Source organism: Haliaeetus leucocephalus, unplaced genomic scaffold (genome assembly GCF_000737465.1).
Source record: "Haliaeetus leucocephalus isolate CR32 unplaced genomic scaffold, Haliaeetus_leucocephalus-4.0 Scaffold206, whole genome shotgun sequence".
Taxonomy (NCBI): Eukaryota; Metazoa; Chordata; class Aves; order Accipitriformes; family Accipitridae; genus Haliaeetus; species Haliaeetus leucocephalus.
In genome coordinates this window covers 11,768,668-11,796,571 of record NW_010972642.1, presented here as the reverse complement: position 1 = coordinate 11,796,571, position 27,904 = coordinate 11,768,668, and the positions used below count along the sequence as shown (strand labels likewise).

At 37.5% G+C, this 27,904-nt stretch overlaps 1 protein-coding gene across 9 annotated transcripts in view; it reads left to right on the top strand.

Annotated features, from left to right (window-relative positions):
- GNPTAB (N-acetylglucosamine-1-phosphate transferase, alpha and beta subunits) overlaps positions 1-25,283 on the top strand; it is a 46,684-nt gene extending 21,401 nt beyond the window's left edge. For 4 of the 9 annotated variants that reach the window (XM_010566289.1, XM_010566287.1, XM_010566288.1 and 1 more), the window contains 14 exons: positions 1,773-1,934; positions 3,699-3,878; positions 4,965-5,135; positions 6,843-6,966; positions 7,725-7,928; positions 9,073-10,178; positions 11,211-11,410; positions 11,677-11,896; positions 12,894-13,007; positions 15,645-15,730; positions 17,516-17,614; positions 21,296-21,463; positions 22,841-22,931; positions 24,095-25,283. In XM_010566289.1, coding sequence (XP_010564591.1) covers positions 1,773-1,934; positions 3,699-3,878; positions 4,965-5,135; positions 6,843-6,966; positions 7,725-7,928; positions 9,073-10,178; positions 11,211-11,410; positions 11,677-11,896; positions 12,894-13,007; positions 15,645-15,730; positions 17,516-17,614; positions 21,296-21,463; positions 22,841-22,931; positions 24,095-24,172 — 3,003 coding nt within the window. In that variant the 3' untranslated portion in view covers positions 24,173-25,283. Of the gene's footprint in view, positions 1-1,772; positions 1,935-3,698; positions 3,879-4,964; positions 5,136-6,842; positions 6,967-7,724; positions 7,929-9,072; positions 10,179-11,210; positions 11,411-11,676; positions 11,897-12,442; positions 12,482-12,893; positions 13,008-14,696; positions 14,773-15,644; positions 15,731-17,515; positions 17,615-21,295; positions 21,464-22,840; positions 22,932-24,094 lie in introns of those variants that run through there. The other 5 variants (XM_010566291.1, XM_010566292.1, XM_010566290.1 and 2 more) reach the window with 5 other exon arrangements.
- Positions 25,284-27,904: the final 2,621 nt, after the last annotated feature.

Below are 27,904 nucleotides of genomic sequence, written 5' to 3'. Positions count from 1 at the left end.
AATCTATTCAATGTAGGGGTTAAGTCTGATGCTGAGCAGTGGACCACATTTTTTCACTACTTCTTGTTTGTGCTTGGACTGTTACATATTTAAAAACCTAGAGTATATATGCTGTGTTGGGGGGGGTGGAATGGGAAGTTTTTGTAATAAATCTAGTTAGGAGTCTGTAGTACACATACCTATTTTGTTGACTTTAGTGGAAACAAATTGAAGAGAAACTAAATGTTCTTAAATGCTTTCAAAGCTCTAGAATGGTAATATTTTTGGTTTGTTATATGTATGTTTTAAATGACAGATTCTAAGGGACTGTGTGACACTGTTGTATTCCTAAATAAAGCACATACCCACTGATGGCAGCTTTGCAATCTGTAGCATTTTGATATTGATATTTTTGGAGGTTGCTAGCTGCAGTCCGTAACTATACCTCAGCCATTTAGCTACTGAAGCCATCCTTTCCACCCGTAGGTTCAGATGATTCCCTGGAAGGTCTGAGATTTATCAGATTTTTCTGATGGCAGGCCTCATAAGTCAGATTGAAAGATCTCAAATAGCATATGAGTCAAAGCATCAACAGCTTTAAAATGTCACAAGTGGGACAGCTGGTCTTGCTAAGGGAAGGGGTGCTAACTCTGGGACAAGTGTTGTTTTAAAATGAGCAGAAAGGGTCAGATTTAATAAAAAATAAAGAAAAAATGACTTAAGGCTGTTATGAAATATACTGTGATGGTTTTGTTTTCAAACATGACAGTATTCAAATTTTGTTAACTTATGAATTGCTTTTACGGCTCTTATGTAACTGACAATCTGGTAGACATGCTTATTTGTCTTACGTTGCGTGAAGGAACAAAAATTAAGCATAGCATCTAATAAATATTGTTAACGATTAACTGCATTTATTCTCAGTCTGACTGAGAATCAAAGTGCAGTTCTGCTTTTAGCTTGTTTGTGTCTGCTCATGCTACTTCATATGGTAAACACAGCATTTTATTGGATTATGCTATATTTCTAGTGAAATGTTTTGGTGCCCTGCAATTTGTAAGCTATACTAGCTGTTAGAGTGAGCATGTAGTGCAAGCCCCTTCTTATCCTGTGCATTATGAAATCTGATATACAGACTTACTAGTGGCAAGAGATAAAAACAGCAAACAGATCAAACAGTCCCCAACTAAGAAATGACCTTAACAGCATATTGGCAACCATCATTAAGGACTTGGAGACCCACATGGATTAGTTCTGGAGCCCTTTGTATCTCAGATTTCTGAGCTGTAGGTTGATCTGTAAACCATTCTGAAAATTTCACGCTTCTGACAGCAACGATGAATTGGTGGCCTTAATTTTCTGAGAAAAGCATTGCTTGATTAAGACAGAAAAAAAAGTATGATCCTTTCAGTCATATAATAAAGTTGTAATAAAATATGAATTTTGTTGGGGGGAGGGGGGCAGGGGGAAAGGATGGGGACTTATTATTCACTTACTCCAGAAATATTTATAACATGGACAGCTTTACTGTTGCTGGATCACTGCATAAAGAGAAGTTTTCTTTGGAAAATGAAAATTAAGCATCTAGAAATGTTCTGTATCTTTATGTTTTTCGTTTCCCATTTTACTACCCCTTTTTGTGTTCTTACAAAATTCTAGTTCTTTAAAAACAGTGTTTACCAGTCATTCTTATTAGTAACTCTAGTAAGAAAAATATAACAAAAAGATGGATTTGGTGAAGAAAGAGTGCTGCTGGTGGTGCATGCCAGAAATTATTTTCTCTGCTTGTATAGTTGCAGCTCTATTCAGAAGCCAGCGTGGCTCTCCTGCAACTGAATAACCCTAAGGGTTTCCAAGAACTGAGCAAGCAAGCAAAGAAGAACATGACTATAGAAGGAAAAGAACTGACACTTAATCCTGCTTATTTACTGTGGGACCTCAGCTCTGTCAGTCAGGTAGGTAAATTCTGTTGTAGCATGTAAAGGTGGTAGTATTTAAAAACTGCAAGTAGAGGCTAAGTAGTCAATGACAAGGAACATGGGATTTCTTCCAGAAGCTTGGAAGTGTTAAGAATGCAGTATTTATTATGTTGTAAGAAAACATCACAAGAACACTGTCAAATTCTGGAATCAAGGAGGAAGAAGGATCGAAGTGTGACATTTAATTTAAATTTTAATGTTTTCCACTAAGTGAAAGATTTTGCCCTCTGCACGTGTTCTGATAAAGTTGTGTGCAGTCAAGTCCTGAAAAGCTTAACTGATACTGACTGGCAGATAAGCAGGCTTCTTGTGTGGGAGAGACAGAGGGCTTTATTAACAAACACGAATGTTTCCTTTCCAATATGTTTCTTAGACATCTTTGCAGCATCATATATGCTGACCAAATGCTAATTACTTCTCTTCCAAAAATTTTGAAGTCCTGATATACAGATATCTGTAAGGAAAAAGGAGGTTTACTTCAAATGCTTTTGATACAAGCAAGGGTGTTTGGTTTAGCAAAAGGAAATAAAATAATAAGATGTCTGTTTCAAGATAAGATCTTCTAAAATCTTAGGGTTTTTTTCCTGCTAGAACTTAATTTTACAGTAAATGTCAAGTGGCATGGGTAAAATAGATGTGCCCTCTCCATTAAAGCTTGCAGTCTGTCTTTGTATCCTGTGAACCTGGCTTTTAGGGGAACTTTTCCTTGTTAATACAAATGCTGAACTCAAACTTTATACTTTCCCATGTTGAAATTATGCATTATTTTGTAAATGGGTACCAAGCCAGTGGATGCTGGTGTTGCTGAAATGTTTTCAGTTGTTATGTTTTTGAGAATGTGTAAGCTGTCTTACTGTACATATTAGAAAAAGAGACTTCTTTACAGTGTGTAGAACCTGTAGCAAAAATGGTAATTGTTAAATGTTCAAGTTTTTCTTGTTTACTATTTCAGTTGGGCATACTTCTTTTAGAAATGTTCCTTTTAGGCAGCCTTAATTTTTGTTCTTAGAAGAGGTTGTTAAGTTCTAATAAATGGGAGAAGAAACATATGTTACAGTGTCATGTAACCTAATTTTGTTACTTACCTGAAGAGCTTCTAATTAAAATGTTGTCTTTTTAACAAAAACCTACGGAAACATTTAGCTATTTGATAGTATTAGGCTCAGGTTTTTTTAATTTTCTCCTGCTTAAGTTCTTTAAAATAAGAGCAAAGGATAATTGAAGAGCTGCTACATCATGACGCTTCCAGTGTATCTTTATTAGGTGACGTTTATATATGGCTTATAATGCAATGTACTTGGAAGGCCCCAGCCTCTTAAAACTAGATTGCTGAAAGGTGATGTTATGGATTTGAAATGCAACTTGGCTTTTGATCAAGATCAGAAAATAATTGAGGGTAATAATCTAGAAAAACAAGAGGGTGTGCTTTTTCTGGGGTTCTTTCTTCAAGAGCCTGGATCACACAAGGCACTATCGTCTTGTGGTGTGGTCAGCAGACATCCTAATGATACCAGGTTTTCAGCCGTTGATGTCAGAAGACTGTATTGTTCACCTTGATAATTCAGGAGAATATGATCCTTTAGAAGAATAATGGTACTTGATTGGTGTACTTTTTATTTTTGACATCTAAATTCTGAAATGCTTATGCACCCGTATGCTAAAGCATACTGTTGTTACCTAGCTGGATCAGTATGTGAATGTTCTATTTAAAATCTAAGAAAGACTTTTTTCTTTTTATAGTCTAAACAGGATGAAGATATTTCTGCCAGCCGTTTTGAAGATAATGAAGAGCTGAGATACTCGTTGCGATCAATAGAGAGGCATGCCCCTTGGGTACGACATATTTTCATCGTCACTAATGGGCAGATTCCTTCTTGGCTTAACCTGGATAATCCTCGGATAACCATAGTGACACATCAGGTAAAACCCAAACAAACAAAAGCCAAACAAAAAAACCCCCACCAGAAACCCCAAACAAATGAAAATACCAGCATGAAAGTGGCACTAGTAAAGATTCTGTGTTTGTTTTGAAATGCAATTATCCCCTTTCAACTAAAGGCTGCATTTATTTGGAAGGTAGAAGTGACCACCTCTTCCTCATCTCATCCATGGTTTTATTAAACCCCAGTATGTCTTTGTATTTTGGCGAAGCGGATAACTGAATATATGTATCAAGCCTTCATTTAGTCCACTTTTCCAAATAGTGAAGCTTCAGCTAACGTATACCCATGTCTGATTTCCTTATGAAGTTTCTTTATAAAAAACCTGGGGAGAAGAAAATGTAATTTGAATCCATAAACACTCTCAGGACCAGTAATAATCTAATAAGCTTGTGTTGAGACAGGATGGAATTACAATTACTGGAACTGAGGTGATGGCTGCAAAAAAAGTAGCTATGCATTCTAAAAATCTTACTTAAAAAGAGAAAGGGAATCCTTCAACCTTCCTGAATAAGTGAAACAAAAATATTCTAGTAGCTTCTTATTATGAATTTGGGAGTAATTTTGGTATCTGGACATGCTATGGGAGCCCTGAGCAATCTAAGTGGTAACAAGATACTAATTCAACTTCTGTTGCTGTCTGCTTGTGAAGTTACTTGAAAGAGATGGAAGAATCCTGACTTTGAGTGCTGGAACAGGTTCAACTTGCTTGAAATTTTGTGCAGCCTGTACTGCATGAGAAGTATAAATATGTGTACACTGGGCCTGATCCAGTACCCAGTGAAACAGGAGTTTGACTTTGCGTTGAACCAGGTGCAGTTTCTTAGTTAAGCAGAAGACTTGAAAATGGTTTTGTGTGGGGAAAATGAGATAGTGAAGTTTTTCTTTTTTGCTACAATATTTTCACTTTTTTGTCTTTCGTGTCTCTCCTTGTTCTTGATAAAACTTTTTTTTAGTAGATAAGTATCAAATATAAAAGGTCAGGCACACCAGATATGGTTTTGGTTTTTTTATTTATTTTTGCCTTCTGAAACTGTTTTGGGTTGTTGGGGCTTTTTTGTTTTAGGAAATATTTCAGAATGTGAGTCACTTGCCTACCTTCAGTTCACCAGCTATTGAAAGTCACATTCATCGTATCAGTGGCCTCTCTCAGAAGTTTATCTATCTCAATGATGATGTTATGTTTGGGAAGGATGTTTGGCCTGATGATTTCTACAGTCACTCTAAAGGTCAAAAGGTAAGCCATTATGAAAGGATTTTTTACCAGAAATAGATGTAAAACTTTTCTATGCTAATATAATAAAAATCAAAGATATACTACTTTGAAAGGAAGAACAGATACAAGAAGATTTCCCTTTGCTCCCCGTTCCCCCTTTTACTTCTAAAGGTTCATTATTCTTAACTAGACAATTGTTAGCAAAGGTGCAGGGTGGAGAGGGCTCTGTCTTTTTTTTTTCGTATGTGTGCTGTGTTGATGTTTGTGTTGCAGAATTACTTTTTTTCATATTCACTCACAGGTTTCTGGTGGTATAATGGTTCCTCTGTCAGGCTTCATGCTTTAGTTTCAGTGTTGTTCTCTAATTCTCCCACTTTCTGTTGGAGCACTGGTAAGACTGATGTGGTGGTTGGCAGCTGTCAGTCTTTCCTCCCTTGTAAATTCTTTTTGTTTTGTGGGAAGTATTCAAAACAAAACAGAATCAGTTCTTCCGTGGTAATGCTGAGGTTAGATGACATTCAAATTGGTCTAATATTTACATTTACCATTAATTACCTCTGTTCCAGACACCCATAGTATCTTTGCCCAATCTCTCTATATAATCATATATATAAAATTATTTGCTAAAAGATTTGTTGTTGCGTGTTCATGTACATGCAAAGTGATTTAGTCTTTCAGCAGGCCTATTATCAACAACTGGGGTTAAGCAAGGAAAGGAAACAGCAATAGTCATACATAAAGACTCTAGTTGCCAGCAGAGTTTCCATCCATGAGATGGATCTATAACAGTGACATGGAGGAAAAAATTAAGATTTATAATTGTTATTTATATTAAAGCAGTAAGCACAGAAGACACTAGAGACCACCAAATTAAACAATTCATGCAGGCAGATGTGCACACTTGTTCACACACACAGAAGCATTGTACAAAATTAAACCACCCCAAAATTACTGTTTCAGTACTTGAGGATGTTAGGAGGCTTTTAGTTGTTTTAAATCTTAAGGATGTAAGCATGTAATTGCAAAATCATACTGTTAGTGCGTTTGTATTGTTCTTCAGTTATTCTTTGCAGTTATGATGATAAAGTCAGGTTAGGTGCAGCGTTGTTTGTGATAACCTGATCAGCAGGTGTTTCAGTAGGAAATGTGCTGCTAAAATCTTGAAACAATAAGGCCTAAAGGAAAATGTGTGTGGTTTTTAATGCCTCCCCAGTTCAAAGTACACACACCCCCACACTTTTTTTTGTCTTGGCAATTCTTAGAATTATTTAAGTCATAGAGAATCAATCAGATGCTTCAGGGATTATGTTCAACATGTGCTGCTTATCTCATGACTGGTTAGTAATGAAGCAACATTTTGAGTCAGGAGAACAAGTGAACTGCAGAGCTATTTCAGAGTTCAAGTTCCCCCTTCTTATCTGATAAAAGATAAAATATTAATTTTCATTGGAATATGTTTTGCAGAAGTAGATTTGGGAAGTCCTGCTTTCTATTTCTGGCTGTTGCTGCCTTGTTGTATGGCCTTGGAAATTCTTCAGTTCTTTCTTCTGTTTGAAGGGATAACATTTACTTCACAGGTGATAGGGTTTAAATGCTGTTTGTAAAGCTTTGTGAATACTTAAGGCACTATACGCTGGGAGGCATTATTTTAAGTGTCTCTGTTCCAAGAAACAAGCTCAGTTGACTTCTCTTTGCCAGTCCTTGTCTCAGACTGTAATGTTGTTCCAGGTTTACTTGACTTGGCCTGTGCCAAACTGTGCTGAGGGATGTCCTGGCTCGTGGATTAAAGACGGTTACTGCGATAAAGCCTGTAATAACTCAGCATGTGATTGGGATGGAGGTGATTGCATTGGTAAGACAGCAGTGTTAAATTTAGAAAAAGTGAACTATTGTTTTCTCTTATAAAAATAATTCTGTAATTTGTCATTCTCCTATAACTACAAAATTTACCTCCTTTAATAATAGTAAAAAAGTTGGCTTACAGATGAAAACCTTATTTCTTGCAAACTACAAATTTCTATGGAAAATGACAGCAAATAGTAGGGCATTGGAACATCTTTCTTTGGGTACCAAATCTGACTAGCTTGAAAGGAAGTTTTTTGAAATTCAAATTATTATTATTAGTAGTAGTACAGTATTATGTATTATTTGGACTCAGAACCCAAATAACAACAGGACTGTGGAGCTGCACCATGAGTTTCTAAATTGAATTTTCAGGACTCTAGGGTACGAAAATGAAGTGGTGCTTTTGGATTGAGGAAGTGATATCACTCTAGGAGGCTGTAAAGTCAAGACTGCAAGCACGAGAAGTAGTAAATCAGTTTTCTGCCTGTCTTTTTTGAAGTTAAGACAAAATATGTTGGAGGGGTTTTTTTTGCAATTTTAAGTCAGTTCCTAAACTTCAACAGTGAGACTGTGCACACTATAGATTATTTTACAGTAACTCATAGAGGTCTATTAAGCATTTGCCCCATTTTAATTTCAGTGGTGATAAGTAAGACTGTTGACTCTTCAGTCTAGCTTTAATACTGTGGCTTAAAATGTGCCTTTACTTGGAAATAAGGATTTCAAATGACTGGGTTTTTTTGTTTTTCTTTTCTTTCCCTGTAGGTAACAGTGGAGGTAGTCGCTATGTTGCTGGTGGAGGTGCAGTTGGAGGTATCGGGAATGGACCACCATGGCAATTTGGTGCAGGAATAAGTGGTGTTTCATACTGTAACCAAGGCTGTGCTAATTCCTGGCTAGCAGACAAATTCTGTGATCAGGCCTGCAATGTCCTTTCCTGTGGATTTGATGCTGGTGACTGTGGCCAGGGTACGTAAAATACATCGCTGATAACTTTCTATAGGAATTCTCTTTAATTGCCTGACCTTTTTGGCTTATCTTTACTCTCAGATTGGGCTAAGATGTACTGTACAGAGTTGTGGAAAAGAGCAGCTAGCAGCTGAAGAAAAAAGTCAGATGCTTCTTGTATTCACTAATCCAAACCTGAATCAATATTATATGCTGCGTTATTAAATAAAACCATTATGGACCAAGTATGGGTGGGGTGCTTGATACTTTACAGAGCAGCAAGCATCAAACTCCTTGCCCCAAGAGGCTTACGTTTTAAATGGAGAAATTACATTTCAGCTATGCAAACAGTCTTTACCTGAGTAAGGACAGCTGACTTGATGATGCTCGTAGTGGTTAAAAAAATTAAAGGACCTCTCTGATGCTGACAGTGTGAGTTCAAGCCTGGCTCTGGGCTCTTGCCAAAGGCTACTTTCAGTCACCTGAAGTTGTCTGAAGTTTATTTTGATATCAAAGACTATCAGGAATGAAGTGATTGAGAATGCTGTCTGGTATAGGTAGGGGAACAGAAATGAAAGAAATTGGCCTGTTTGAAAGAGTGGACTCTCCCCAGCATCTCAGCTCAGACGAGTGTGTTATGGCTATTCTGTTGCTGGCAGTGAGATTTTGTTCATGCGAGAGTAGACAGATAACTGTCTTCTGCTGTGGGAGGGAGAAGCTCAATTCAGCCTATCTGGTTTTGGCAGTCTCAAATCAAGATGCAGTGTAGCAGTGAAATCCAATTCTTGTAACATTAATCTACTAAAATGTGGCAAAAATGTAGTATGGTCATGTTACTTATGACTGATACATAATTTTAAGCGACATGTGATAACAAGCCACTTAGGCTCTTCAGGTAGAGACTGAAAGAGTGATAAATTATACTGGCTTTTAGAGTTACCATTGGAATGTCTGGCAGCTTTATATATCTGAGTATGCTCTAGTCATTCATTATTAAAGATAGGTGAGCAAGAACTGGGAGCTACAGTAAGTGTTCTTTCACAAAGCTGTCTTCTTGCTAATATAGTGAATCTAGCTGGGCATATTACAATTAAAAAAGACTGAAAGATAAGTGTCACACTGCAAATTGACAGAAATTTGGTTTGTGTCTTGGGTTTTTTTCCAGATCACTTTGAAGAGATGTACAAGGTGACGCTTCAGCTTAATCAGACCTACTATGTTATTCCCAAAGGTGAATGTCTGCCCTACTTCAGCTTCAGTGAAATAGCCAAGAAAGGAATTGAGGGTTCATATAGTGATAATCCAATTATCCGACATGCTTCAGTTGCTAACAAATGGAAGACTATCCACCTCATAATGCATAGTGGCATGAATGCAACTGTGATCTATTTTAACCTTACGTTTCTAAATAAAAATGATGAAGAGTTTAAAATGCAAGTAGCTGTTGAAGCTGATACTAGAGAGGAACCAAAACTGAATACAACTTCCACGCAAAAATCCAAATCCGATTTTAAAACTATAACTTCAGTACCAGAAGCTGAAATGATATTTGAGGATATTCCTGAAGAAAAACGCTTTCCAAGAGTAAGGAGACGTCGAAATGGCACAAAAGAGAGTCTACATGAAGTGATAATACCATCAGTAAACGTGTCTCTCCTTCCTGAAGATGTTCAGCTAGCACTGCAGAACCTGGACTTAAAACTACTAAATGGTGATATCACTCAGAAAGGATTTAACCTATCCAAGGCTGCTCTCCTGAGACCTTTCCAGCTCTTAACTACGATAAAAAGTATTATAGGCCTGGAAAAGAAGGGTGTGCATAATCGTTCAGAAGATCAGAAGAACCATACCAGCTGGCAGAAGCCTTACAAAGATGTAAACGATGGCAAGATAAAAACAATAAAAGCAAGTGAAGAAGTTCCTTCAAGGCTTACGGGAACAAAGGGGACTGTTGTGACAATGAACGTAAATGAACCTATTTATAAAGTAAAGCCTAAATCCACATTTCCCACCCAGAGCATGGAAAATAAAAATGAAACTCGAGAAAAAGTATTGAATGCACTGATATTAAGGGAAACCCAGAAATCAAAACATACTGGGAATTTAGATACTGGAGAAGATGCACAGGGAATGGAAGGAGGAAAAGGGCATGTGCAGGTGGATACAAATGCAAGGGAGGGGCTAGGGGGAAGAAAATTACAGTTTTATGCTGGAATTTACCAAGGCTTTTTGCCATGGGAGAAAAAGAAGTATTTCCAGGACCTTCTTGATGTGAGTATCTTAATGTCATTGCTTATTGGAATAGTTGCATTTTTCTGCATATAGTGGAATACTGTTAATATGATATAGACATTTGGAACGTGTCTTGTCTTTGAGGCAAATTCTGAGGTTTTTTTGAAAGCTCCTTTTGACTTTTCACATAAAATCTAATTTGTTTATGATTTGGGCCTCTCTTAGCTAGGTGGTAAAAGCTGAATAGCCATTTCTGTTCCCTTTTTACTGCCTTTTTTTTTTTTGTCAGGTTTGGTTTCTATTCACTGTATGTTGGCACAGTGCTATTGTTCAGGCATACATAGTACTACAACAGAAAGCTTAAATTTTGTTTCGATTGCATTTGTGCAAATATGGATCCAGTTTATTAAAAAAAAATGCAAAAAATATGTATAATGGTAAATACTTGGGTTCTAAAAGTTAAATTGAAAGTCTGCCAACAAGGCTGAATATCCAGACCATGTCAAGAACATGTGTAGGAAGCTGCTTCTGCTTCCAGCCAAAAGCATTCTGGCAGTTTTGAAAACCTCTAGAAGAGAAGATGGAGACTATGCTTCAGTTGGTAGCAACTGCTTTGCACTAATCCAAATAGCAAATGGGCTATGTTTTTAAAAGACTGTCTCTTTCTGTTCATCTGAGATTGGATTTTGTGTAAGGAATCTTTATATTCACAAGACTTCAGTTTATCAAAAATGGATGAATCATCAGCAAAAACCAAGGCAATATTACAAATAAATCTGATAGCAAACAGGAACTTTAGTGTGTGGGGGAGGTGTCGGAGCACAAATATTAAGGAAGTTTTTTATAGACTAATCCTCAAAGTATGAAAATTTTAAGGAAAAGGTTACCCTTTATCTTTTCTCTTTAAAGACAGAACTAAGCAATATGAAGAAAAATATTCAAAACTTCTCTTCCCATTTTCAAATATTGGAAAGAGTTGGCAGCTGGCTGAAATGTCGTTTTTCCTGTGCGTTTAATGGTTTTGGTCTTTTTGGTAATGTAACCTTGATTTGTGCCTGTCCTGCTGTTTAGGAAGAAGAGTCATTACTCAAACAGATGTCATACTTTACTGATGGTAAACATCTTGGAAGGCAGCTGAAAGATACATTTGCTGATTCCCTTCGATATGTAAATAAGCTTTTAAACAGCAAATTTGGATTTACATCTCGGAAAGTCCCTGCTCATATGCCTCACATGATTGACCGCACTGTTATGCAAGAGCTACAGGATATGTGAGTATGTCTTTGAATAATGTAAAACTGTAGGTAATTCTGTCTTTCTGTAGATGCTTTGCTATAGCTATTTCCAATGTGTTGATGGCTACTCATTAAAATTATATTTTGAAAAAGGAAATAGGGAATTTATTACAACATGATAGTTGTGCTAAAATAAGGAGACGTTTGAGGACCTTTTAAAATTCTAGATGAGAATTTGGGTTTTGGTAAGGAACGTTTTACTTTAAGAAACTGGAGTACATGTAGTTTACATTCTTATATAGGTTTCCTGAGGAGTTTGACAAGACATCATTTCACAAAGTGCGGCACTCGGAAGATATGCAGTTTGCTTTTTCATATTTCTACTATCTTATGAGTGCAGTCCAGCCACTGAATGTTTCTCAGATCTTCGATGAGGTTGATACGGACCAGTCGGGCATTTTGTCTGACCGAGAGATTCGTACGTTGGCCACGAGAATCCATGAACTACCATTAAGTTTGCAGGTACTCTTTCCTTACCAATAACTTTTAGAGTAACTTCAGTTTTAAAGTCCAAAACTGTTAAAATAAAATGAGTCAAATCTTTATTTTATTCTTGCTTATAGCATCTGTAACATTTGGCAATTCTTAAATTTTACCTGGAGAGTATAATGTTGTGTTCTATTTTATCATTCATTGCTCTATGGAGTCAACAATTAAACTGAGTTCTAGCAGCATCAGAAAAATGGGTCACTGGTGTCTGAGTTCAAGCAAGCAGTGTTAGTTTGTCAGAAAAATGTTCAAGGGTAAAAGCCACTGTGAAGACTGGAATCCTGCTGTGCTTACTCTTGTTCTTGCACATGGTAAAAGACAGTTTGTGCTGCAAGGAACTTGTGGCCTAAAGAAAGAATTGAAAAAAAGGGTAGTAAAGAGGTCATGCTAGTAAATACTATGACCATGTACAAAGACTTACACTTCTGTTTTTCTAGGAACCTGATAAACAGAGACATAGTCTTTGTACAACTTAGAGACAGTTGGTAGAGAACAAAATGTACTAATTCTGCTTTACAGAGAGGAATTGGCACAAACCAATGAAATAATCTGTTCTGGAAACAGCACACAAAATCATTGGCATAGCTGGAACACAGCCCTGCTTTACTGTGTTCCTGGCCTGTACCTTAACCAGCAAATCTTTTTCCTGTCCTTTCAGTTCACTTTTCTGTTTGTTTGCTTGATTTGGGATTTTAATATGCCAGTGCTGGTTTGGGAATTCTGTACTGTCCTGACATCATCAGTAAAGGTGTGTTTTTCATTTTAAATCAAAATGACATTAAGCATTTGCTTTACTTTAGGGGAGTCCCAACAACTGGTCTGCTGAATATTAAGTTGTCTTTTTCCAACAGTACCTTGGAAATTTGTTATGTGGGTAACATTAAATATGTCTGTGCACCCTGGATTTTTAGGACTATGTCAGTGAGAAAACAGGATTATCTCTTTTTTTTTTTTCTTCCCTTTCTGTTAGGATTTGACGGGTTTAGAACAAATGCTAATAAATTGCTCTAAAGCTCTTCCTGCCAACATCACTCAGATCCATGTCATTCCACCAACTCAGGAAGCATATTACGATCCCAATCTGGTAAGAAACATTGGTCTTAAAAGATGCTTGGTTTCCTTCCTGAGCATGTATTTACTGTGCTTGAAAAGCTGGTTTGATTTCTAGAAGGAAAGTATTTACAAAAATTTCTACTTGTGTGTACATGATGTAAGTGTTATAAAATGAAAATTTTACAAGCTGCTTCCTAACTTAGAGAAAAGCTGAACTTTAGAATGGGATTTAAAAAGTCATCCTTGTTAGGAAAACTCAGTGTTGTGATCCAAAAAGACAGTAAGCCCAATACCTCTCTGACTAGAACTTTCAGATAAGTCTTTATCTGAATTATAACCCATGTATTTAAAAACAAAACAAAATTCAAAAAAACCCACCGAACCATCAGATGGACATCTTTAGAATAAGTCTTCCTAATATGAAGGCTTCAGACTAACTCCTTTTAACATCCAAAGATGGGCTGACAGGAACCGCATGAAGTTCAGCAAGGAGAAGTGCAAAGTCCTGCACCTGGGGAGGAACAACCCCATGCACTAGTATTATGCTAGGGGCTACCCAGCTGGAAAGCAGTTTGGCAGAAAAGGACATGGGGTCTGGGTGGACACCAAGCTGAACATGAGCCGGCACTGTGCCCTTGCCACAAAGAAGGTGATATCCTGGGCTGCATTAGACAAAGTGTTGCCAGCAGGTCAAGGGAGGTGAGCCTTACCTTCTTCTTGGCACTGGTGAATCCACACCTGGAGTGCTGTGTCCAGTTCCAGGCTTCTCAGTACAAGGCACATATGGACATACTGGATGGAGTCCAGTGAAGGGCCATGAAGGTGATTAAGGAGCTGGAGCATTTCTCTTACGAGGAAAGGCTGAGAGCTGGGACTGTTCAGCCTAGAGAAGAGTAGTCTCAAGGCAAGATCTCATCAATGTATATAAATATCTGAAGGGTGGGCACAAAGAAAATGGAGCCAGCCTTTTCTTACTGGTGCTAGTAAGAGGACAAGAGGTAATAGGCAAAAACCAAAAACCCAGGAGGTTCCCTCTGAACATCAGGAAACACTTTTTTCTGTGAGGGTGACAAGCACTGGTGCAGGTTGTCCGTTTGTGGACAGTCTCCATCCTTGGAGATATTCAAAAGCTGTCTGGACATAGTCCTGAGCAACTGGCACCAGCTGGCCCTGCATAAGTGGGGGGGTTGGACCAGATGAGCTCCCAAGGTCCCTTCCAACCTAAACCATTCTGTGATTCTGTGAAAATGGAGGTCTTGGGACTAGATGTTCCTTAAGGATTTAAGTCCTTAATTTCTATTTTAGTGGTTAAATTATCATTAAAGCCTGCTGGAATTTAGGAATCTAGAATCTTTAGATCTGATAGTAATACCTAGATTTCTTCTACAATGAGAATTTAATTCCTGCATCAACCTATGCGTGTGAAAAAGATGTGTGGTTGTACTTTGCTAAATTCATGACCTGGTGTTTTATAGCTTCAAACTAATACTGTATCAAAGCAAAAATAATTTCAATGAGTACAGATCATGAACTTTTGGGTAGTAGAAGAGCATTATTGATCCCCAACACTTGCAAATCATAGTACATAGATCTACAATGTACGTGTAGATAAATGTATATGGACATTGACTATTTTTTTCTCTTCTTTTTCTTTGTCTTTTTCTTTTTTTTTCTCCTTTCCTTCCCTCTAGACATCTATCCTGCCTTGTGTTCTTATCAGGTTGTTTTACAAGGTTTTAAAAATATTTTCCCCTAAGTCTGAATTCCAGCAAAGTTCTATATAAAGCCATTCTGTCAGCCTGATTTGAAGAAATGGAAGTGTGGATTTGAGAATCCTGCACAGTCTGAGGACATTACATCCAGTATAGCCTTCATTTTGCCTCTTTATGACTCTCAGTTTAGTCTGTAAAATTCTGTGAAGTAAAAACTTTGAAGAGTAGTAGTAAAGGATGGCTGCCATGAGTATGTTTTAAGATGGGGTTAAAAATAAGTCTCATTGGTTGGGAACAATGTCAAATTACTTTAATCTTTTTGGAGAGTTAGTAAAATATTACTAATCTAAGCAGTAATGCCTAATGTACTAATGTTACCAGTCAGTTCAAATAGTGACAAAATAGCATTTGTGTTTAGTACAGAGGCCTAATTTATTTTTAATTCTGTTGTCTGCAACAGCTAAACTTCTTGGAATGAGTCTACTACCATAGAAATATCCCTTGAGAATAGGGATTTTATTTCCCAGAATTGTTTCAACATAGCTTGTGATAGAAATAAGGCCTCGTGTGTATCAGCTGTTCTGTGGAGTTTGCCTGGCTGGTGTTACTGGTGGCCTCTACCAGAGGAATGTCAAAGACAGCTGTCAAATGAGCCACAATTTCTGAATATTTTATTGAGGGTGAAATCTAGAAGTTACAATGTTTTTGCCAAAAATAATCTTGTATTTTTCATATAATATTTGTATGCATAGAAAATCTTGATGTTATGCACCAGTATCTTTTGTTTGTTTGTTTTTCCCCTTCAACAGTTGATCAAGAAACTGTTGTTTTTCATTCTAGGAGAGTAAGCATATACAGGCCTTTCTAACTGTAATATAAGTTTTCTACAAAGTACATCTTTATAGCAGACTCTGTAATTTTCAGTAACCTATAATCTAAACAATGTTTTCTTCCAGCCTCCAGTAACAAAAAACCTAGTGACTAATTGCAAACCTGTGACTGACAGAATTCGTAAGGCATATAAGGACAAAAACAAATACAGGTATGTTGTTACAGTCCTGTGAAAAGCCAAGCTAAGTTTTGTAAAGCAGTAAGAAGAGGTATAAATATACACATAGAATCTTTGGTCATGTATATGTTAACAAATTTTAGCTCAATTTATTTTAACAGTGGAACCGAAGAAACATACTGCTATCTACCTATATATGTTTCATTGTGCAGAATGGTGTGGCTTTTTTCGTTTCTTGTTTAGTAGACTTAAGTATTTCCATGCTACTTTTGTCATCTTGGGCCAGATCCTCATTTGTGCTGTACAACAGTAAGCCAGAGTATGTTTAGATGGCTATACAAATTGACTATATGTAGTGATTAAGGGCAGTTAAAGTAGCATAAAAATGAGGAAGGAGCCTGTCCTGTACCTAGAAGTTGTAAATCTGCTTCATCCTTTCTTCTACTGAAGCTTAAAAAAAAGAAAGACGAGAAAAAGCATTTTAGCCCTAAGTACCTTGTAATTTTCCTGCAAGGAAGAGGAGTGACAGGGAGGGAGGGAGAGGGACAAGAAAAGGGTTTCCACGCCCTTTTGGAAAGGGCAGGACAAACCATGATCATGACCATGGGTTTGAGTAATTGCATTTGCGTAGATCTGCCTGAGATCAGGTTCTCTCAGATCTTTCTTCTCTGAAACCTGCAAACCATTTGCATGCCAATGAGGCTGTTTGCTGGTGTGGATCTTATAGCTTTGTCTCCTGTCCATTGCCTCACCAGCAGTGTTGGGCAGGGGAGGGTGGTGGGGAGCCTCTGAACCATGCAGTTGCCCCAGGAGTGGCTACAAAGTCAAATAAAACTGTAGAATGAAAGAAGGTTACAGATGCTGCTTAGGGCAGCTTTTGGACATTATTATACATTAATTCATAGTACCTCAAGTTGTGCTGTAAGCTTTATAAATAATTCCCTTCCTGGGAGAGTTTATGCTAAAACTGAAAAGCCGACACAACAAATGAGATTGAAAAATGTTGGGGTGGGGGCAAGGATTTGCTGTGCTTAAATTGATTTATAGTAATATGTTTATAGCATTAGGATGTATGCTGCTCTCTTGTTCTGTTGAACTCTAAAAATTGTGTTGTTAGTTTTGTGAGCTTTATAAATGGAGTACGTTCTCAGTTGAGACTTCAGGGAGCAGGCAGGGTATTTTCTTATATCAAAGTAAGAAAGGTGAAAAATGTGTGATACCTCTAGTAAGGCTGTTAAACTGGGGTCAAATGCTCTTTCAAATTCAAGATACCCTTCAGAGATATGATACTTCTGCATTTCATATCCTTGTTTTGTTTGCAAGTTATTGATTAGGTGGGTGAGGAAGGTTTTATTTGTATTTAAGGTTGTAGTTTTATATACTCTTCTGTAATTTTACTTCAAGATTTTTCTGGGCTTGGTGATTGGAAAATAGGAACATGTTTTCTCATGTCTGAAGTGTAATTGCAAATGACAATTGTAAATTGTGTGTGTTTAAAAAAAAAAAATTGCATAGTAAGTGTTATATCTACTCTCAGATCAATTGTTACTTTTATGCCAAAACTCAGAGTTTATATACATTTTGTTAGAATTCAGTTATTCCATTTATAGGTGGCTACTAATAAATCTATAGGAAAGTGGCTCTGTGCAAGAGTGTTAGCTGAAAAATGTAAATACACTGATAGAAAGCAAATGGCAAATTCTAATGAAGGTTGGTCAGTCAGACTAGAAATAAGCTATTAAATAAAAGATTAATTTCATTTATTGAACCTGACTTTAGGTTGTCTTATTAATGTATAAATCTTATTTTAACAACAAGGTTTGAAATCATGGGAGAAGAGGAAATTGCCTTCAAAATGATTCGCACAAATGTTTCTCATGTAGTTGGTCAGCTGGATGACATACGAAAAAATCCCAGGTATCGTGATTCTTGATTTGTATGAAGTTTTGAGGTGGTTTTAATTTTCTTTGTCAACTGTTTGAACTGTGTGTTGGAAAAAATAATTTATTGCCGTGTATTTCTACACTGTGTGTTACAGGGTAAGACCAATTTTAACCAAAAGTACTTCTCATTTTTTCTATTTAACTGAAGGTAAGTGCTCTCTCTGTTATGCTAGGGGTTATCTCATTAATTTGTTACATTTTTATGTATCTAAAACCTTTGAAAAGTTATAGATAATTTCAGCTATTTTTGAGGCTTTCATTTTTGCCATTCTAGAGGGCATACAGTTTATGTTGCAGGCAATTTTGTTTTAAAGGAAAATCATTTTGATCTGCTTTATGTAGCAATTTTATTTTAAAACTTAAGGATGGATTTTTTGTAACAAAATCAGTTTTGCATATCCATTATGCTTTCATGCTCTGTTACAACATGGCAAGAGGTATTAATTTTTTTAATTTTTTTTTTTGATATTTGGTGAGAAAAAATCCAAAGCTGGAAGGTAGTCCTCTGTTTATTCAGTCTGCAGTGGTGAAAGGTTTAGATACCCAAATCTGAGAGTAGGCTCTGTAGTGTTGAATTAGGCTTCTGAAATGACTGAGAGAAATGGCAAAAATAAATGTCCTGGAATACATTTCACAGCAACCACCTTGCAAAGCAAAGGATGCTGTATTTGAGGTTCAAGTCTGAATCTGCTTTGCAGAAACTTTTAACTGTAGTCCTGAGCCCATTGCATAAGACTGGGGTTCGACAGGACATGGTGAGATAATTTGATAGCTAGCTGTTATAGAAGTGAGACAGTGCCTCCACCTGTCTGCTCTCCTTCCTTGCTCTTGGTGGCACACTTTTGTCTTGCTTCTGTCTTCAGAAAACTGGAGAGTTCTCTGCCAATAATAATGAGTTTGGCCTCAAGGGGAGGGGTCTGACAAGTGTTAAAGAACAACAAGGAGGAAAGTAGGACCAGATACTTTGGGCCAGGGAAAGTGAAACCTCCTCTTGCAGGCCACAGCAAGCTATTGGGTAATCTCAGCTGCCTGTAAAGCTACACCATTATTTGCATTTGTAGATAAAAAGCAGGTTTTCACTTGCCTTTTACACTCCACTACTTGCTAGGTCATTCATTCAGGAAGGGGAATGCTAGTCTTGAGACATTTTGCAGCTGAAGGTGGTGTGTATCTATTGCTGCTCCTTACAAGAGTGCCTTCTGGCCACGTAACTCCTGCATTCCAGTTCCACAATGATCCGGTTCAAAAGAAAAGTGGGCAGTGCCCTAACTCACTCAGCTGCTTCCTCTTCTTTCCCAATTTCTTTGTATCTGGTGGCTAGGACTTTTTTTTTTTGAAATGTAAGTGTGATTTCAAGCCTTGTTAGGCCCAAGCAGGGCACAAAACATGAGTTTCTCACCTTCAGTGTTCAAGTTCATGCTTGCAATCACTGGCTGCTTATTTTGAAGGGTGGTTGCTGATGTCAGACTTGATCCTGACACTGTGTTGGTTGTGGTATGAGTAAGCCTAATGGATTGAGGGCTTCTAGCAACTTAAAATTGAGCTGCCTATTCTGTGGAGTGATTGCATCCTTAGATGAGGATGTGTTTGAGTAGGGGTGTCTAATCTGTTGTCTTGGGAACCTCAGCAGGCAAGACGAGGCAGGTGAGCTGATCTGTCTTGAATCTTCCCTAATTTTCACATGATGCACTGGCATGCTATTATGGACTTAGCCTGAGACTCCATCTATCCATACCCTTTTGGTTTGGTGTCTTTTTTTTTTTTTTCTCTTAAGGAACAGTAGCGTATTGTAGTCCCAGATTGTTGGCTGCTTTGTGAAGTGAGGCTGAGTCAATTGCTTGAGCTGTATTCCTGCAACAAAGTATAGTGCAGTACTGCAGTCATATCTTGTTGGCAAAGGAAAGCTGGCACGGCCATGTAGGCATGCCATTTCTTTCTCTTTGACATGTTTTCCCTGCATATAAAACAATAACTATACACAGTCTCTAAAAACAGGTATTCAGTGCCTCTCTTGGGATGAACTAAAAGTATTGTTCACCTAGTGATCTGCCTAAAATATTTGTTTTGCATCCTTAATGAAAAAAGTGAGCCTTAATCATCTGTGCATTAATTCTGGAATATCTAAAGGAATGTCAGAATTGGTTTCTATTGGATGGATTTAAAAAGTCTTTCCATTTGAAAGAGGTTAATACCCTCACCGCTCCCACTTACTGTGCTTTGGTTTGCTGTGTGTATAAACAGGGATATATGCTCCAGGAGTGCAGCTACTGCATTCCTAGGGCTAATGAGCTGCCAGTCCAAGGGACAAGGTCAGGGGTAGTGCAGCGTGGACTCCCAGAATGCTTATAGTGTAGACATAATTGCCATAACTAGCTGCTTTGCATATTACTTAATCGCGTAGACACAGCCTGCTCATCTTTGAAGAGGAGAGGTATATTTTATTCTCAGATGTAGCAATTTGAATGACTGTTTATCCTCTGCATGTAATTGTCTAGAGCAAGGTTACCAATTATGCCAGATTCAGTACAAACTGAGGAAAAGTGGTAATGCCCTGTGTAGGTCGATTCGCGTGCTCTAGAGTTCTGCCTATTTCCAGCTTCATGTAGGAAGTCTGAACTTTGCTCTTTGAAAGAGCACACCATACTATAGAGAATACAGCTGACCAGAACTACTTATTTACAAAGGTTAGCAATTACAAGGCATATGTCACCAGATACGATTTCTCCCTCTGGGGAAAATGTAAGGGTCTTGTATCTCACAATATAAATAAAGCACATAACCCTGCCCATATATAGGAAAAGGAATTTTTGTTGTCAGGCACCAGGTCAGAGTGACCGAGGGTACATAGCAGTCTAGCACACTAGCTGCTGCTTTAGTTTAAATAATTTGCAGTATCTTAGACAGTTGTGTGTTTCTTACCTTAGAAATAACTCTTTGCAAGAGGCATTATTGGGATCATGCTTATTTGGTCACAGTGATTTCCATATAAATTCTATCCAGGTGGTGGTTGTTTGTATTTTGGTTGATTATACAAGTTCAACTTTGAGTCTGTGATTCAAGTCATGTCCTGCCCAATTTATATAGTGTTCTCAGTAACTCAAAGCCTGGGGACCAAGCTTTGCCTTCTCTTGCACAATCTTCTATAGTTTTTATGTTGACTTTCTCTGAAGAGTGCAGCATATGCAGTAAAATATTAATAATTTAGTATGTTTACCTCCTGCAGTGAAGCTCACTTTGTTATTTTAGATACTTTACTCATGATAATTTATTTAAAACTATAAAAACCCTTACCCAAATCATAATGCTGGCCCTCTAACTGCTGTCTGTATCCAGGGGTGGGCTCTGGGGTGATGCATGCTAGTGCCCATTAGATGGCAGCATTATATAAATAGAAGAGAGAGAAATGTGGCTTGTCATTGGATTCCTCAGAGGTTTTGACTCGCTGGCTGCTATGGTGCTCTTAGAATTAAAATCAAATTAATTTAAAATAATGCAACAACAAGGAAACTGATTACCAGTATCAAATATATCAATTTGGTTTTAAAAGGACATTGTATCAATTTTGTTTAAAAGGATTCTGTGTGTGTTCTTGGTTTGCCAATACCTTTGCTATATTATTAAATAAATATTCTAACAATGATTTCTTGCTTTCTAGAAAATTTGTTTGCCTAAATGACAATATTGATCACAATCATAAGGATGCTCAGACAGTGAAAGCTGTGCTTAGGGACTTTTATGAATCAATGTTTCCCATACCTTCCCAGTTTGAACTGCCAAGAGAATATCGGAATCGTTTCCTTCACATGCATGAACTCCAAGAATGGTATGTTTACACAGGTTCTCTTCAAGTTGTTGTAGTGCGGTAGCATATAATTATAGAACATATTGGTACAAGCCATTTTTTTCCCTAGTGTTGTCATGAAGGAGTTAATAGTGAAAATAATGTGAAGAGATTTGAATGGACTAAAATTTGAGGCTTGCAGGATTTGGGTTTTGCTGGTGCTCATAGTCATCAACATTTCATTGATTGGCCCCAACTTACTTCAAAGGAAAAGTTGCGGTTTTTTTAAAAAAACTAATTCAGGATTTCTGGCTTTCTTTAAATGTGGAAAAAAAAAAACCCCAACCAAAAAACCCCACATTGTTTGGAATGCTTGTTGCACAGGGGCAATATAAACTGTTACATTTCTCACTAAGTGTTTCTTTTTAATCTGTCAGCAATAATCGGCTGGATAATCATCAGAAGATACATGTGTGTGTCACTTTTACATAATGTGTGAAATTTTTGTGTGTGTTTACCTCTTGCCATTTTATAAATATAACAACTTCAGAAGTTGGGGTAGTTGATTTGAGAATATGAGCAAAAGGTTGGCAGGTACAGTGATAAAAATGAGTCAAGACTAGTATAGTAATTTTGTTGCTGATTAGCAAATTATGAGAAATAGTTGTTGGTAAGGAAAGAGAAAATATTAGAGGAACTGTAGAAGGAATCAGAAGGATTGTAGGTGACAAGAATAGGTGTGGATTGTAGCGCTGCAAGCCCTGCTGTAGCAGTGGCAGAGGGAGTGGGGGGCAAACCCACTTCAGCATTTAGCTGTAGAAATTTGTGCTGGAGGAGTAGACGTTGTTGGCTCCCTTTTTGAGGACATCCATCAAGACTTCATTAGCTTCAAAAGAACACTTTGTTTTGACTTGTTTGTAGCCAAAGCGGATTTCTACCAGGGTGAGTGAAAGAAAGCATACTGAAGTGCTGGTGGAAATCCATGTTTATCAAAATGTTTTACAGAATCCTAGGACAGCCCAGGTTGGAAGGGAGCTCAAAATCATCTGGTCCAACATTTTGTGGGAAAGGGAGCCTAGATGAGATTATCCAGCACCCTGTCTGGTTACATCTTGAAAACCTCCAGTGGAGGGGACCTCACCACATCCCTGGGGAGGTTGTTACAATGAATGATTGTTCTCACTGTAAAAAATAAAAATTTTATATCAAGATGAAGCCTCTCCCAGTCCAACTTGTACCTGTTGCCCCCTGTCTCCTCCATATAGCTTTTTGTGAAGAGAGAGCCTCTGTCCTCTTTCTAGCCACTCTTTAAGTACTGGAGAAAACTTCCTTTGCCTTTCATGGAAACTTTATAAAGCTTGTATATTTGCATTTGTAATATATGAAGCTGTTTTCCTGTTTCCTTCTTTGTTTATGCAGGAGGGCATATAGAGACAAGCTCAAATTCTGGACCCATTGTGTTCTAGTAACACTTATTGTATTTACAGTCATCTCATTTTTTGCTGAACAGGTAAAATTAGTATCTTCTTATCATATCTATAACAATTAATAGATTGGTGTGTCTTCAGGATAACATAAGATGGATTTTTTTAAATAGGTTTTGAAGGGTAGCTAGGATTTTTCCTTTATAAAAAGATGTTACATGACTAATGATGAGGTTGTTCCAATTTTTAAGTCATGTTGAGATTCCTTGAAAATAGAGTCATATGGGGGGAAGGAGAGTTGTATTTCCTTTTCAGGCACATTGTTACTGTCAAGTCCCTCAGTGCACTAAATTTGGATGCTCAAAATCAGTAATTTTTTTTTTTTAAATTCTTGGTCTATTAACACACATATTGGTAAAAGTGCAAAGTAAATTAAGAGGAAGAAAACTTAAGTAATAGCAATACTCTAGTCCTGAAGAGAATCTTAGGTTATTTAGAGGCCTTATCTAAATGTCATCCCTAAGTAATTGCAGAGATTCCTATTGAATGCAAAAGATTTTGAATCCAACTCAAAGGAAAAAAACCCCTCCACTTCTGCAAGCATAAAATGGCTTTCTTGAACATGATTAATCCTGCTAAACTTAGAGGGAGTCAATGGAACAAATCATATGGGTAATTCTTTGCAGGTTGGGGCCTTAAGTAACACTTTCCGTGGTCTGATGAAGAGGGTGTAATTCTTGAAAGGTTGGCTTTTGATTATTATTTTCTTCCCACCTGTAACTTTTGCATGAATCTTTTCCTTGATTTTCAGCCTTTTGTATATATTAGAAAACTCGCCCTCTATTAGTAACTTGGTTTCGGAAGGGGGTACTGAACTCAGTAGTACAGCTAGGTATATAAATGCTGTGTTAAGATGCCAGCTTTGTGTTGATCTTTTAGAAACTGAATGTAGCCTGGTGTTATATTAATTTAAATACATAAATTACCTTTAAAATAATCAGAATATAGGCATACTGTATTTTTGACTTTCGGCTTGTATTCTGGTTATTGAGAAGTCCAGTGGAAATGTGCACACCTAATAGATGAATATGAGTAAGTAACTTTCTTCCTGTGCAGTGAAAAAAATAGACAGTATTGACTTAAATCTCTACCATCCATGGTAATTCACAGTTTCTAGAATGAAAGCCTGACCAGCTGCACACCTCTAGCCCAGCAGAGTACTAAATATTGTATTTTTTTTTCTCCTCAGCTAATTGCACTTAAACGAAAGATTTTTCCAAGGAGAAGGATCCAAAAGGAAGTTGGTCATGAACGAATCAAAGTGTAGAAGAGCTTTATTTTGGAGATCAGTCTACCTCAAGATGTGATAAGCATTTAAAATCTCTCTCTCATCAGTGTCTTTTATGGTTTGACATTTAACTACGTCGATATGAAGAAAAAAAAATCATGCATCTACAGTTAGAATATCTGCAGTACTCTTCATAATCTACAAGCTGGTGGAGCTGTGACAATGCAAAGCAACACAAAAAATAATTGCAGGAAACCTGTACATAGGCAGTTTTCAACAGATCTTACTTTACAACTGTTAGTTCATGGCCATGTTATCCTTTTTTATAAAAAGGGTTACCTAAAGAAATGTAACTGCATTTATTGCAGTGGATGTTGCCAACTAGATAAAATGTTGGAAGGCAAAGTTGTTTGGGATCAGCTTAACAGGTCTTTGATCTTGCATTCCAAAACACTTTGCAAATTTCTGTCATTGCTGCTTTTTTTTTTTAGCCCTACGGGAAAATTGATAATTATGTAACTTGTCATTTAGGTTTAGTATACATTTATTGATGTTGATGTTTAAAGAACAGTGACAATTCATCCCCCTATTTGTAGTATTTAATTGGGATTTGAAAGAAATGTATGCTAATAAAATACACAGTAACAGAACAACTAATGGTTATTTGAAAGATATCTGGTGTATTATATTCCAAAGAATACAGTGGTATTATTCCTTGGCTTGATTACAAAGAGAGGGTTGTAATCAAATGAAAATGACCAAGGTATAGTATTTTACAAGCATTGTAAATACAAAAGCAAAAGTGCCTCTCTATATGAATGGATAACAAACTGTTTTAATGTAGCAATGTATGGGACAGTGTTTCACTTCAGAAAACAATATTTGTACTGACATGAAACTTTGGTGTTTTCAAATTTAACAGGATTTGGCTCTTATTTTGCTGAGACATCAGAATAGTGTGGTCTTATGTGGGAAAGGATGCCGAATCTTTTCAAGCTGAAATTTTTGGTGGTGTATCTTCAGTTAATTGTATTAGCAGTATTCAAAAAAGCATTAATTTTTGTAATCAGATGATGTACAAAATGTACGTGCATATGTATTGAAAGATACTTGGTTTTCTTTGAAAGTAACTAAAATGTGATGAAAGTTTTGTCTGTTGTTTCTGTTTTAAAGTAAACCAAAACTCACCCATTTTGGTAAATTAGCCATGAATGTGTATGCATCCTTATGTTATAAGTTCTTATTTGTCCCTTAAAAAGCTTCCAACAGTAAGAATTTAATATTAATTTGAAGCATGGATGGATTCGCAAAGTAGAATCAAACTTCTGAGCATTGTAAAAATGCAAGCATTTTAAATTATTAAGGTTACATTTCATGCTAGCAATACATATTATGCTGAAATGTAGATAAGTAAGTAGTTTACCTCAGACTAGCAGAAAATGAGACGTTTCAAGAAATGCAAGAAAGCTTTGATATCTTCTTACTCTTCAAAATATTATTAGGTAGATTCAAGTGAAAATTTTAAGGCAGTTTTTCTGCTGAAGTTATGTATAAACAAACAGATCACTTGGGTAGCTCAGCTGTCACTGCAATTCATTTTTAAGCAAATTTTTGAAGGTAGATTGATACGATTTTGTTTCACTACAGCAATAAGAGCCCAAAAGATGTAGCATGAACTTGCTGAGAAGCATTCACTGAAAATTGCTGCTAAAATCTGGGAAAAAGCAAGCAAGTGAAGCAGGGTAAGGATGTGAACAGTGTTGTGGTGGCAACTAAGCTCCTGGCCACAGCCTACATCCACCCGAACAACCTCTTTTGCATACCTTTTGTTGTCCGAATGAGAAATTTAAGCCATTTCTATAAAAAAAAGAATAAAAATAGATGAAGGTAGGTGAGGTTTAAACGAGTTTAATGCTGAACCTGCACGACGGGCCCGGCCTCCGCCACAGGTACCGCTCCCGCGGGCCCCACGGCCCCTGTTAGTGCGCATGCGCCCCCTCCCTTTTGTGCTGCCCGCCCGGCTTCCCGCCGTTTCCTCGGGGGCGGGAGCTGCTGAGGCGGGACCGGCTCCTGTCATCCCCGTCCGCCGCCAGGGCTGCAGAGGCTCTGGTGCGAGTGGAGGTGAGGGGTTTGGGGCGGAGCGGTGTTCCCTCTGCCTGCGGGAGGCCGTGAGGCTGGTGGGTCCCCTCCCTGTGAGGCGGCGGCGAGGCAGTGAGAGGGGAGAGGAGGCCATCGCAGGGCAGAGGGAGAGGGATGAAAGGGGTTTGGGCAGGGAGTAAGGAACAGGGTTAGGACGCTGCGGGGCCCCTCAGCCTTTCATACCCCAGTGGCTTCGCCCCAAAACCTGTTGTGGCGGTGGTGTGGGCCTGTCTCCCTTGCTGCTCTGAGGTAGAAATAGGTGAGACCCCACAGTGAAAAGCCCCATGTAGGAAGTTCACACAAATACTGGTGTATTTCATGTCTTTTGGGGCAGGGCAAAAAAAGGAGGCGAGTTTCTCTGAAAAAATCGTTGTTAAATGCACAACTGCGGATTGAAGATATTTGAATTGGCTGAAGCAGGTAGCTACACAGAATGGGTGAAGGCTGTATGAGGTTGTGAGGTGGAAAGATTGTTTTACAGTTTATGGAGGGACTGGGGTGTTCTGCTTTGTATACTGATTTTCAGTACAAAGAAAAGTGCCTGTATGTGACATAAAATATGTGCTTGCAGTTTAAAGTCAAAGCGCTTTGTTTGGCAGCACAGAGACATGCACAGCCAGATGCCATACTAGTACTTTCCTCCTTACATCATGTTTTCAACAGCCACAGTAGTTGAAAAGCAGAATGAGTTTTGAAAATTTTCTCTCATTTGAGGATAATTTTAATGCAGGAGTTTTTGATTTTGCAATTAATAATTTAATGAGGTTTTGGTTTTGTTTTTCAAGACACTTCTAACATCTAAAACATACTACATAGAGAAGCATCAACCACAGAAAAAGCTGTAGCTTAGTGTGATCACGTTGTGTATACCCATGTAATATGTGGTTGAAAAAGTATTTTCATAGCCATGGACAACTAAGTCAAAAAACAGAAATGGGAAACTCAGGTGTGCGAGTCAGCTGTTAATGTTGGGGGGACTTCACAGTCCTGGAAATTCAAAAGATCTTTACTGGAGTTCTCAATTTCAGTGCGTGAACTTAATTTTCAGATCTATCTTTGCCCTGGCTTGTGGAAAACCTATTGATATTACTAGCTGTGTTGAATTGCATCTAGAATGAGAAGTTTATCCACTGCTGAGTCACATCTTGTTCAGTTTGGAAAACAGGATACTTGCCGCTGATATTTTTTTCTGTGTTCTTTCCGTATTCCAAGTAATCCAGTTATTTTGTGAAGGATTTTTAAGGAAAAAATTTTGTCACTCCTGCATTTAATGATTACAAATATGCTCTTTTCCTTCTAAATAGATGTTTTACTCCTTGAATATTTGTAAAAATACACAGAATATATAAAAATTAGTATTACTAAAGTAAAGAAACGAATATTGGGGTTTTTTAAGAGGGCACTGTATTTATAAAACGTTTACAAATACAGAAACTGCATTAGTTACATTACAGAATGCAGAAGCATAATAGCTATAAATAAAGATAATTCAGAAAGTGAAAGTTGCCCAGGATTTTTAAAAATGGCGTGCGTGTGTGTGTGTATATTTGTCTCTCTAGCGTGGGATGGCTTGTAGAATCAGATTGTTCTTTATGGCTTATCATTTCTGTATTTTGTAAAATAGAATGTTGG